Source organism: Labrus bergylta, chromosome 6 (genome assembly GCF_963930695.1).
Source record: "Labrus bergylta chromosome 6, fLabBer1.1, whole genome shotgun sequence".
Taxonomy (NCBI): Eukaryota; Metazoa; Chordata; class Actinopteri; order Labriformes; family Labridae; genus Labrus; species Labrus bergylta.
Window position 1 is genome coordinate 5,456,577 of NC_089200.1, and position 13,598 is coordinate 5,470,174.

General features: G+C 37.8%; 1 protein-coding gene across 2 annotated transcripts in view; it reads left to right on the forward strand.

Moving 5' to 3' along the window:
• atp11b (ATPase phospholipid transporting 11B) overlaps window positions 1-13,598 on the forward strand; it is a 58,074-nt gene that overhangs the window by 28,062 nt on the left and 16,414 nt on the right. The window contains exons 19-29 of one of the 2 annotated variants that reach the window (XM_065955608.1): window positions 465-668; window positions 1,905-2,058; window positions 2,149-2,251; window positions 2,350-2,495; window positions 3,268-3,327; window positions 3,759-3,886; window positions 4,657-4,795; window positions 5,314-5,337; window positions 7,233-7,298; window positions 7,937-8,040; window positions 8,504-8,669. In XM_065955608.1, coding sequence (XP_065811680.1) covers window positions 465-668; window positions 1,905-2,058; window positions 2,149-2,251; window positions 2,350-2,495; window positions 3,268-3,327; window positions 3,759-3,886; window positions 4,657-4,795; window positions 5,314-5,337; window positions 7,233-7,298; window positions 7,937-8,040; window positions 8,504-8,669 — 1,294 coding nt within the window. The remainder of the gene's footprint in view (window positions 1-464; window positions 669-1,904; window positions 2,059-2,148; window positions 2,252-2,349; window positions 2,496-3,267; window positions 3,328-3,758; window positions 3,887-4,656; window positions 4,796-5,313; window positions 5,338-7,232; window positions 7,299-7,936; window positions 8,041-8,503; window positions 8,670-13,598) is intronic. The other variant, XM_020653438.3, reaches the window with a different exon arrangement.

A 13,598-nucleotide genomic window follows, 5' to 3' on the forward strand; every position in this document is an offset into this window, starting at 1 on the left:
CAGAAATAGACACAATGAGCCTTTGTTTCATTTGTTGCTGCTAAAGAAGTCAGTTCAAACGATGAATACCAATTTATCTAAGCAGGATGAGAGACATTTCATTTTGGCTCTTTTGTTTTGAAGCAGGTTAGTCCATACTCATGGACTTTATATTAGTTATATAACAACAGCTTTAAGAAATGTTGGATTATTCATGAGTAGGTTTTGAATTATTTAAACTGTTGATTACTTACAATTCTCAAGGGCTTGACCACCTCACAGCCAAACATTCAAACACAAGAAGTTGCCAGATTCTTTATCAACTTACCCAAAACAGGTCTTTTCTTTGGGTTCATGTTACCTTACATCCGGCCTACTGTGATAACGTGTAGAAAAAACCTAATTGCTTGAATCTTTTTTAATACAGTATTTTTACATACAAGATTACATGGCTTAAGTGTTTCTCTCTCCCTTGTCTCCCTCAGACTCCAAGACAAGGTCCAGGAGACCATTGAAGCTCTGCGGCTGGCAGGGATCAAAGTATGGGTGCTGACAGGGGACAAATCCGAGACTGCAGTCAGCGTCAGCCTGTCGTGTGGCCACTTCCACAGAACCATGAACATCCTGGAGCTTCTGCAGCAGCGCTCTGATAACGAGTGTGCCGAGCAGCTCCGCAGACTAGCCAGAAGGTGAGTGTTTGTACGATTGTAACTTCAGGCTATAGCACGTCGACAGTGTCTTAACGGCCCTCTCAAAGCTCAATATTCATTCATTCAATTACATTTCATCTCCTAAGGTGTTTGGTATTGGGGTTTTTTTGCATCAGGGGGTATCTGAAAAGGTTGTAGCTCAAATAAAACAAAAGCATATTTACATTTAATATGAAATAATTGACATTCAACACCTATAAGCTGCACAATTTAGTGATCCTGGTCCTTAAAATATATTTTCTGACTAACCAGTAACTTTAAGCTGTCCTGTAATAACAGCCCATTCACAAATTAATTCCTGACAATTTCTGGAAATGTTCAGTACAGCCTGCAGCAAAACATTTTCCACAGTTACTCTTTCACACTTGACCCTCCCAACAGGAGATTTCCCCTGTGTTAGTGAAGAGGGGACATAACATAAAGGATGCTGCAGAAGTCGCAGTGTAATGTTCAAAATGTATCCAAGATGGCGGACGAGTCCAACACTGTGACAGTGTTTGCCTTTATATCAATTTGACAGATAGCCAGTATCAGAAAAGAGTGGAGGGAACATATTGGCATTTAGCCTCAAAAGGTGCATATAGATCGAACGGGTATCTCACAGATAGCATGAGCAAATTTATCATCCCTTCCTACTCACTTTTTGTACATTTTCCTAAATACAACCTGCTTTCATGCATCAGATCATCTTGAATTCTTATGAACATTTTATTCAAGGGCTTGCAGGTAAAACTCCAGATAAAATAATGGTGAAAATTAAGTTGTTTACGTCCACGCATTCAGTGGAGTGAAGGACATTTAATACTTTTTATTGTCATCATGTCTTAACATAGAGTACACATTTTATATTCAACATAAGGATGACAATATTTTACATTTTTGTGGTGTGGTGTCAAAAAGATTGTGTCCCTCAGTGATGTGGAAATACTAAAAATAACACTTAGAATACAGAAACATGTATTACAGTTTGTTTAAAGTAACTTGAACTCAAACTGAGATTGGATCCGTATTGCATAAATTCATGAATTTTTCCCGCCGTCACAGTTTTCTTACCTTTTTAAGGAAGGGCAAACAAAAAAATGAGTTATATAAAATGAAAGAATAAATTAAAAGAGAAAGAAGAGAGAAAGAGAAAAAAAAAAAAAAAAAAGGCATGGCATAAGTTTGACATCTTAATCAATTCTGCATTGCTCTTTCTAATCTTCTTCTTTCTAGGATAAAGGAGGACAACGTAATACAGCACGGGTTAGTGGTGGACGGGGCCAGTCTCTCCTTAGCGCTGAGGGAGCACGAGAAACTTTTTATGGAAGTTTGTAAAAACTGTTCAGCTGTGTTGTGCTGCCGCATGGCCCCGCTGCAGAAAGCTAAGGTACTAGTCCTCTTCAACACACACATTACATAAACAACAATCCAATACATCTCACGCTCAAGATGTCAATGGTGACTTTGTTCTCTCCAGGTGGTTCGTCTTTTAAAAACATCTCCAGAGAAACCCATCACTTTAGCGATTGGCGATGGAGCCAATGATGTCAGTATGATACAGGAAGCTCATGTTGGCATAGGTAAGCACTTACAGGTCCCACATTCTATATTCTCTTTGATTATTTTCTGCAGTGTGTCCACAATATAAACGTTTTTTTGTGTATGCATGTGCCTTCAGGTATCATGGGAAAGGAGGGTCGTCAGGCCGTGAGAAACAGTGACTATGCAATTGCCAGGTTTAAGTTTCTGGCTAAACTACTGCTGGTCCACGGTCACTTCTACTACATTCGAATAGCAACACTTGTACAGTACTTTTTCTACAAGGTAAAACAGCATCTATTTCCTCTAAAGTATAATGTCAAGTATTTAGAGGTTGGATAAAGGCGAGATCTTCCTGTCACACATGAAATGATGAAATAGTGCTGCAGGTAGAATTTCAATTCTAATCTATAAATGTGTCCTTTTCTGGATTTAGGGATTAGTTGATTCATCTGTTCAGTTTTAACAACCCAGATGTATTAGATTCACTGTCAGAGAGTTTAAAAAATGTTACAAAATGTCAAACAGCAAGCACATCTGAAAAGATGAGTACTGGGTGCTGGACCAAAAACATATCCAAAGACGGAGGAAGAGTAAGTCTGCACTAAAGAAGCTGCTCCAGTTTACATTTCATGAGAATTATAGTACATGTAACATTTCAGGCCCTCGCCTTTCGCTCATGTCTGATGAAGGGTGAGGGCCCGAAATGTTACATGGTTATTATTCGTGGTTATTATTCCTATTAAATGTTAATTTGAGCGGCTTCAGGTGTACAGAGTTAGTCTTCCTCTGTCTTTAGAAAGCAAAAAGCTGCAATACACTCACAGATAATATATTTTTAAAAACCAATCAAATAGATTGTTTCATTTTCAAAAACAGTTTTATAGAATTTATTACAAGTTATTTATAGAAAGATGAATGCTTACAGCTCCGTTATAGATTATATTTTAGATTATAGATACTGGATTTAACATTTTCTGTTAACAAGACTTTTTTCAATCCATGTCGCCTTTTCAAACGTTTTTAATGTTTCTCTCGTTCACTCTGTCTTTTCTAGAATGTGTGTTTTATCACGCCCCAGTTTTTATACCAGTTCTTCTGTTTGTTTTCACAACAAGTAAGTCTATTGATCTCTCCCCTCTCTCCGCTCTCTCATGTCATTGTATGATTTGTTTGTGCATGTGGTGTTACACAGTCTCTCTTTCTTTGCTTTATAAAATGCCTTTCTGAAATATTTTAAATTTGACACTCAACAAACTTCAATTAGTTTCTGTTCTGACTTTAGCTTTATTCATAGAGTCTGTTAAAGTTGCCAGGCCTCTCAAACTGTCATAATAACATTTAGAATTTAAACTTTCAAACATGTATAAGACTTTGTTAATAAAATCTCTTACATTTCTTGTGTCAGATTATGGTCCTGCCATTCCTTGTCCTCTGTGTAACTGTGATGATTAAGCTTTTGTTTTGAAATGAGGTCATAGGAGTTCGGTTCATCGTTTCAGCTCATAGGTTGGTGTTGAGTAAAGTGCTGTCTCTGTCCCATCCCAGACTCTGTATGACAGTGTTTATCTGACACTCTACAACATCTGCTTCACATCGCTGCCCATCCTGGTGTACAGTCTGTTTGAGCAGCTGGTCCATCCACACATTCTGCAGAGTAAACCAGCCCTGTACAGGTAGGCTTACACGGACTCTGTAGTAGAGTTGTTGTCTCAATACTGAGAAAATGTATATGATATAATTCTAGTAAAAAAAAAATCTAACAATATTGATACCTGTTTCGTTACCACGTCAACAAAATACAAGTCTGAAAACCGAATATTGGGTAAACTCTTGTTTTTATTACAAATAATTTCAGGTTAGCTTGGACACACTGTACATTGCATAAATACGTTAGCGACATTAGCCGATGTATCTCTGCAGTTTAGACGGTGCTCTCTCTTTTTTTGCTTTTTTTATAGGCTCTCTACTTTTTTGTACTTTTTTGTTTCTCTGTAATTCATATGGCTAGGTATTATCAAGAACATCACAATTCAATTGGATTTAGATTATTTGGGTCACTATTCAAAATCGGTTCAATTTGATATTGATATATATTTGTGAATTTATTTATTTTAATAGGGACAATGCAATTTAACATAATTTCAATACAAAGCATGAAACTGATGTGCTGCATAAAGAGTATATAGCTATTGCTAATTTCCAACTCATGACCCCAGTTGGGCCTTTGATGCTTTGATATTAATTCACTAATACGCATAGATGGCAGAAATACCCATATTATTGTTAATCGATCTTTAATAAAATCAAACAATGTATGAAACATTTTTAGAATCACTCGGTAAATTACTATTGATTTTTTTTTTTTATCATATTGAAACTTAAAGTTTGCTTGGATGGATTAAACACATCCTCTAACACCTAAAATGTTTTTTTTGCCTCACAGGGACATCAGCAAGAACTCTCTGCTGTCTTTCCGGACGTTCCTGTACTGGACTCTGCTGGGCTTCTGTCACGCCTTTGTCTTCTTCTTCGGATCCTACATACTGATGGGAGAGGACACCACACTCATGGGGAATGGACAGGTGTGTGTGTGAGGTGTACTCTATCTTTATACTCTGTACAAGACAAAAGTTAACTGCTGAGAGTTTTTTGCAAAGTGAAAAGATGTTAAGGAGCTAGATGGTTAGTTAGAAAGGAAGCAGAGAACCGCAGTGTGTGTGTGTGGTAATGAGTTATTGATGGGCCTGGCCTCATTTCTTCCATTAATCAAACCTCCTTTCCTTCAGTCTCTTTCCATTCTGTCTTTTTGTCTAACAGTCTTTATTCGGTCTGTTTGTGTATATTGCTGTGCCGGCATGTATGTCGTTCCCTTGGTCATGAGTAACTAACATCTTTGTAATTTTTTGTGTCTCCGGTCCTTTGCCAAACCTGTTTCCTTTTCTTTTCCTGCTGCATATCTCTGCTGTCCTCCTCTCTGTTTTGAAGTTTTGGTATTTGAAAAAAGCACTCACTCTTACTGCACCCTCTCGCTTGACTTTTTCTTCTTTCTTTTGTTGATTACTGTTTTCCTCTTCTGCCTTCACGCTGTGCATGTCTTCAGATCTTGCGAGCTAACAGGCAGCTGGTAAGAGTCTGCTCTTCAGTCTCAGAATGCATGTCTCCTTAGAGGTTTAATGAGAGGACCAGTTTACAGTTTCAAACATATACTCTGTTGTGTGTTTATATTTGGGCTCCTTTTCTTCAGTGGCATTCTTAACTATTCAAAATAAAACACAGACTTTTTGCCCCTTTTTAAAGACTTTAACGAGATGCAGAAAGATGGCGGTTATAAAACATTCATCAACTCTTTAGCCCAGATGATTCCTGTAATCAATTTTGAATCCTCCATTTATCCAGATTCAGATTTAGACAACTTTATTACTCCCAGAAGGGCAATTCAGTTCCACAGCCTACCGAGTGTTTGAAAGAAGCCAAGACAATCTAAAGGAAATAAACACAGTCACAGAGGCATTCAGATAATTGCATTCACATGGCAGTAACAACAATTCAACAGAGGAGTGGGTCTCCAAATGAGAAGCCAGAGCCAGAAAATCTAGAAATTCATGAACACAATGCCAGAAATGTATCTGATAAATGAATGGACCTTACAGGTTACCTCAGTGTGTAGTAGGAGTCCATTAAGTAAATAGAATTGTTCAACATTCAACATTCAAATTCTTATACTGTATTTGAATGTAAGGCAAGGAAACATGTAACAGTATGAACAGACAATGCAGTGTAAGAAAGCCAATGTTAACATTTAATGGCACAAACACACTTAAATATATGAGTGTGACAAAGATAAATGTAAATCCAAACAGATAGAGTCTAAACATCAAACATGCTGCTGCCACACGTTTCCAATGTGTGCTCATCTTAACAGTGATTAGAATCAAATATTTCTTATGTAGTTTGTTTTTCTGAGCACTCAAAGATAATATTTGAATGCAGCCTTGTGCAGTTTGACACTTAAACATTTGTCTCATAGGCTGATCGATGCAGAGAGACTTTGTTCACAGCCCTTCGGCATCAACTAACTTGATTCAGGATTCATGATGTATGACCGGTTAGAATAACACAATTACAAGGATTATAATAAATGTTGACATTTTTTCTTTTCAGTTGAAAGCAGTTTGTAAAAGAGGGCACAGCTGAATGCTTGTTAAATATTAAAAAGATAATCGAGTGTTTTTATATACAAAGGCTAACACGAGAATATAAAAGGAAAACCCTGTTTTATTTGAGGCAGATATAAAATATATAACTTTCACCCTGACTGTCTCTTTGAATCATGAGTCCTCTCATGGTTGGTTGTCAGTGTTTGATCTCCAGCAGGGTCCTGAATTGCTTGCCAACAAAACAATGCCCCCCCCCCCCAACTGCTCTCAACCTATAAGAAGAGTGATTCTTGTAGCGCTGGTGGAGCTTCAGACGGTTGTTACACAGTCGGAGGGCAAGGTCTCATTACAGGCATCGTAACACCTCCCAGGTTGTTAAAGGAGGTTGCTGCCTTTTAGAAGTTTTTTCTCTGTTCTTCAACTCGAACACAACCAAGCTCACCTAGTCTGAACCCCCCCCCCCCCCCCGACTTTAATACACAATTATGGCTTAGCTTGAGTGTTTAATAATGATTTATAATCTTTAGAATTATAGAATCTTTCATTATTATCAGTAATTAACAAAAACAGCAATGGTTATCAGCATGTTGTTGGTATCTATTATTTATTGTAAATGCCCCCCAAAACAATCTCACAAACTTGAGAGATGACCTGATATCTTGGTCATGATCACAAAGTATTTATTCGTTTTCTGAAATTTGACAACTGGAAGAAAATATTTCAACGTATCAAAGACAAATATAAACATCGTACAGTGATATAACCACTTAATTATATTTCTATTAATGGTAATTAAATAAAAATGTATATCCCGATGTAAATGTCTTGACATTTTTATAAACAGTGATTTCTCTTCTTACAGATGTTTGGAAACTGGACATTTGGAACGCTGGTGTTTACCGTCATGGTCATCACAGTCACGTTAAAGGTAAATAACACCCAATCCTCTTAGGCTCCAATTTTAACACGATGATTATCAGCACATCTTTTCAGATCTGTGTAATTTGTCATGGATTCTTAACTTTAGCTATAGATTAGTATTGCCACAACCCCAGTATGAAAGTATTATCTTAACATTATTGTATTGTCTTTTTTGTCCTACTACAATTTTAAATATTCTTCTCCTATGTATTAATTTTTAATATCTTATTGCTTTTAAGTGTCATATTTTTTTTTCTTCATTTTTATACATATATTTTTTTAATTTTTATTGGTGTGCATTAGTCTCTCAATGATTTTATAAACTACTTCTTCATCAGTAACTTTTCTGCACTCTTGTAAAGCACTTTGAACTGCAATTTAATTTGTCTGAAAGGTGCTATATAAATAAAGTTTGATTGATTGAAATACAGTGTGTTGTGAAGTATTAGGATGATGTCAGTGGTCATTATGAGAAGCCAATTTGTCCCAGGTTGGGGTCAAGGTTTATTTACCAGCAAGAGGACAGATTGGTGCAGTTTATTGATGCTCCACCTGTTCCCATCTCAGTGTTTTATAACTAGCGTTCTGTTCCCCCTGCTGTGTGTGTGTGTGTGTGTGTGTGTGTGTGTGTGTGTGTAACACCAGCTTGCTTTAGAAACTCATTTCTGGACGTGGATGAACCATTTTGTGACCTGGGGTTCAATCGCCTTCTACTTCATCTTCTCCCTCTTCTATGGAGGCATTATTTGGTAAGAAGCAGATCTTTCTCTGTACGCTCTCAAAGCTTTCATACTCAAACAAAATGTTTTTCGCTATGGTCTTGCATCGACTCAATCGTATTTGTAGGTGTGACAGAACACCTCTAAGATTAAACCTAAGTTGTGAAAATAAATAGTGAGAGTTCATGCAGCAGGTTCACTGAGAGAGAGCATTTCTGGCTATGGCTGTCTTGAAAAATCAAAACTTGAAAGTGAAATACTCAATTGAAAAAGTTTCATAATCGTATAGTCTTGAAATCTCACCTTCATGCTTGATTTGAAATGCTTTAGATATTTTCCCAGCCTTAAACCAACAACCTTCACCATTTCTGATTCTATGGTACCACGTTGTTATTTGATGATGCCTTAATGTTTTATAAAAAAATAAATAAAATAAAAAGGTACAGAAGTGGTTATTTATTCTGAGTCCTCCCTTCCCTTCCAATCTCTCCAGGCCGTTCCTTCACACCCAGGACATGTACTTTGTGTTTGTGCAACTGCTGTCCAGCGGTTCGGCCTGGTTCGCCATCATCATCATCATCATAACTTGCCTCTTTCCTGATGTGGTGAAGAAGGTCTTCTACAGACATCTGCAGCCCACCAGCACACAGAAGAGTCAGGTAACATATGGAGGGAGAATGTTTTATCAGAGAAGATGTTTATAACGAGGTCCATTCATTCCTCTAAAGTGAACCGTAAAAAAAGTAGAGGTACAGATATTCAATTCCAAATCAGATGGAATTTAAAGAGGCTCATTTAGTATTTATCTGTTTACTATCAAGACTTTTTCCTGTTGGCCTGACTCCAATGTTTAGTGTAGCCTCTCGCTAACATCAGTCCTCAATGACTGTTTTAGTCATTTTCTCAGTGATTCACTTGCCTGCATGTCGAGGCTGCTGTAAGTACTTTAAGAATGACTTATGTTTTGTTTTTCTCTCATGTGTCTTTCCTTATCCCCGCTTTAAATTAAACCTAGTTTTGGTAATCTTGCATGTAAGAGCGAAACCTCCACAGGCTGTAACTTTGACTATTTAAGCTAACTTCGGCTAAACGTCTAAAACCAAAAGTATATCCATTTTGTTAAGATTATTTCATGATTTAAAAAAAAAAAAAAAAGCTGAGATGCAGAATAAGATATGAATACAGAACAAATATTTTATGCAAAAGTCACAGAGAAATGTTCCTGTGAAACCCAAACGTTCATAGCAGCAGGCGTTCATTCAGTTTGAATCTCTTGTGAGGAACTTTCAGTTTTTCTCGATTCTGGCGCCCCCTGTGGACAAGGCAGTATGTCCTGTCTTTCTGGTCCTGGCATGTACATGTGTAAGTGTTCGGATGAAAAAATCTCATTACTGTCGAAGGTATCAGTCATCGTGAATCTTTGCTGTGGAAAATATAAACAAAGTTTCTGCAGTCTGCTGTATTTTTCTTCATTCGACACCAACCCAGTATCAGCACTTTAAGACGTACTGCATAGAAATGTTCAGTCTTGTCGCTTTAATCAAATACAGATCAGACGCAAGCTTCTTCTTTGTTGTATTCATCTAACCAATTATTTTAGTGGATTGAAAACCAGATTCTTGGTTTTGGTTTGTTTCTATAATATCTGGTGGTCCAGACTGGAAAGTAAAACTCATGAAACGTGATGAAAGGTCACAGGGGAGGTCAAACACATGCCAGTAGTTAAACTGTCTGGTGTGAAGTGTATAAGATTTATGACTTACACCTCGTACCTGGCTGTACCACAGAAATAGAAATTATATTTCCTGTTATACGAGAGAAGCCTGAAGGGAGAAAAATAAATGAAATGTCACCGTAACTCTGGTCAGGGGGAAATGCTCTCTGTGGTCACATTGTTTAAATGGTTCATTATTTTCTCTGTGTTACCCACATCTTTACAGGAACTGCATGCTGTTCTGTTTCACACACACACACACACACAGCTTGACTTCCTGACCTCCTGCACACACATATTATCAGAGACTCAGTGTGCATGGTCACCTCAGAGCAGACCACTGCTGACACTGCATTGATTTATCCAGCGTGAGACTGTTTCTACTTTCCTCCTCTCAAACTCTCCTCTTGTTTCTCAAGGAAAAAAAACAAAAAACAATCCGATGGTGTGTTTGTTGAATCTGCTCTAACCTTTGTCCTGCTCTGTTTGATTTGAAATCTAACCTCTCTGTGTGTCTGTATATATTCTTCCTCCACTTTTTCCTGTTTATTCTCACGGTGTAGATGTATTCCAACCGAGTGGCGATAGGTGATGACTTCATCGCTCTGCAGCCTTTGTCGAGAGCCAAGAGCCAGCTGGGCAAAATTAGGTAGTTGAGATGAGACTTGATTCAACCTTGAGCTTCTTATTACATCGAAAACAAATCCATCAGAAATAAACACGTTTCTCAGGAGTGCTTGTTCAAAAGCAATAATTCTACATCAAAAGTTGTTGGGGGTGCGTCTGAAGACTTCTGTGAAAAAGTCAGCTAATATCTATACTGGCCTCTTCTTTTTCTCTCCATTTCAATTCAATATCATTTCTGTTAGTTTGGAAACACACATTACACTTTTAGAAACCAACAAGGGCTGGTTTTCTCACCTTTATCAACACCTTAAGCAATCATTTTTAAATGTGTCAAATGAAATGGCATAAAGATGTCACTGTTCAGTAACTCAGTGATACGAGAAGGTCATTTGAGGTCAACATTTTTACCAATATCTTCTCTAACATGGCACGTAATAAAGCCATAAATACAATACTATGTTAATGAATACTACCCAAGACATGATGTCCCTCGGAAATTTGAAATGAATTGATTCCTCACTCAACACTACAGTAATTATTTGTTGTGTAAAGGATACTTCATTTTAAAAGTTGTATGTCATATATTAAAAAAAATGTTGTAAACTTTATTGAATACTTGCTTTTCAGTATCAATACAGCCCTTAAGATTATTTTCCAAATCAGGGTTAAAATGTAAATCCCAACATCACAGGGCGGGTCTTATAAAAGTAGAAACATTGTTTTATGAAACAAGCACTCCAATTCAAAATGATTCAGAATCAGGTTATTCTTTCTCCCAGGTCCGGACTTATTCCTACCCGAGCCTCTTTCTAACACTGACAGTACACTGATCCTGTGATGTGTGTTGTTACTGTTAAAACTGTTTCTTTTGTGTTCATGTCTGTGACTGCATGCACTGGACAAGCCAATCAGCATTCTCCATGATTGGAACGAGGGGAGGGGGGGGTGGTTTAATGATAAGTTGAAGATGATGCAAAGGATTGTGACATCAGGCATTCCAGCCTCTGCATGTGTTGCATCTTTAGTTTGAGACCGGCAAAGATCATTTGTTTTGGGAGACCTCCACCCCTCCTGCCTGTCACTGTATGGCCCTTTACTTCCATCGCTGCATGATTAACCCTTTGGATGAATGAATGGATGAATGTAAAATCAGGCTGACATCTTCTTTAAAATTAGTGTATACTCTTCCCTATGCACTTATTTTAATATGATAGCAATTGTATGACACAGGGACCTCATTAGGGGGGGCCAAGGTGGTCATTTATGAGGCACTGTTCTGACTGCGACATCCTGCATCTGCAATAGTGACTATTCAGAGCATCAGGTCAGGCTCCTGACATCAGCCTGTGGTTTTGTCATACAACCACAGTCTGGCATGCCACACTCATGTGGATTCACCACTTCACACCTTCCTCACTTTGGAGTTGTTTGCCTGCATGGTTAGAGTCGACCCACAGAACAAGACTTCACACCTCACCCCTCTGCATGATAGACCCTTTGAACTGCTTTGTGCTGTCTTCTTCAGCAGCATGATGATGTTGTCCTGTAAGCATGATGGACGGCTGGGTTATTTTTTCACTGATGACTTGAGGATCTTGTGCAGATCTTAAACAGCCCACAAGGGGTAAAATAGTAACCAACCATAGGATGAGCTTATTGTTGAAGGGAAAAAACACCAAAGGGTAAAGAAATCTTGATCCTGGACAGCTTTTTCCCCGTCTAGTTCTCATGAAGAATATTCACGAGCCTATAGTTTTTATTATGCTCTTGTGCAACATTTGAAGATCATGTGAATTACGCTTGTGTCATGTGAAGGGCTACTACTGTTTTGTTTGGTTAAATTGAAGACAATTAATCAGAAATTAATTGAATAGCCAATTCAGTGTTTCAGAAATGTATCAAGCAAGAATGATAGAGGAGTGCTTGCATTTCTTTATCTGTACAGTGCTATGGCATGCTAATCCTGATGCTTCTGTAGTTGTTGCTGGGAAATGCTATTATGTATTGAAAAATATTTTTTATATTTATAGTTATTAGCAGCACAATGAAAGTCTTTATATGTGATCTTTCACACTAAAATGTAATATAAATCAAGTCTATCCTCTGAAAATAACTCTGTGAGTCATGACTGTCTACAATGGGTGTAACACCCGAGTCCCACTGTCTGTGATGAGTCCTATCTTCACTTTGTTTACATCGCCCGGACGGCCGGCTGACTCCTCCCCTCGTGTATAAAAGTTGTTTAATTGAGGGACTAGAGAAAAGAAGAATAACATACTGTACTCACTGCTTAACTGTGTTTCTAGATCACGCTCATTTCAGGTAAATTTACATGCAGTGTGAAGATACCAGCATAATAAAGATCGCTAGCATTAGCGTGCTAACACAACAATGCAGCGCGAGTTGTTTTGGTTTCATGCTGGTGCTCAAGGGCGACATCTGCTGGATCAAAAAAAAAAATCGCATATAAAGCCTTTAATTTCTAGTTTCTACACAAAACCAATGTGTTTTAAATGAACAGGCTTTGCTTATGAAATCTTAATGCTCATTTACTGTTTTAGAGAGGTGTTGACAAAACTATACAAGCTGTTTACTCTTGACATTTTTGGCACCCAATTCATATCAATAGACACACCTCAAATACCATTTTACCCAAATCGAAACATTGCGACCTTCGTAAGTGGGTGGGGGGTTATTTGCAGTAGTTTTGACAAGGTGAAGCTAAAACGCTGGGAACTAAGTTTATATTCCTTCCAATTAAATCAATGAGCAGAAACGAAGTGCCGTCTGAAGGAGGACAAAAAGCACATTATGTAAAACAGATCTTGTGTACTCAGTTTGAGTAAATTGAGTTTGAACCGGTAGAACTACACAAGATGCTCTTACCAGGTTCACAAACAGAGCATGCGTTCATGCTAATGTGACATATAATGGAGTTTTCTGTTCTGATGAAATCATTCCAGTGTCATTCAAAGTCTCTCTCTTTTTTTTTTTCCTAATTAGATTAGAGGGAGGTAATCACAACAGAAGCCACAGGCTCTCCTGGGCTTTCTGTTGTTTTTCTTCCTCTGAAGCTTTGATAGATTCACCAGCAGGTTAATTGGTTTGGATGCTAACAGATTTGCTCTTATCTGCACTAGAAGGATCAGTTTCCCCTCGAGACATCTTTTCCTGCAGCCTGCAGCTTTCTCCTGCTCATTTGTTGCTCAATTTTTTACTTAAGTTTCGAGGCTTTATACCATCCTGC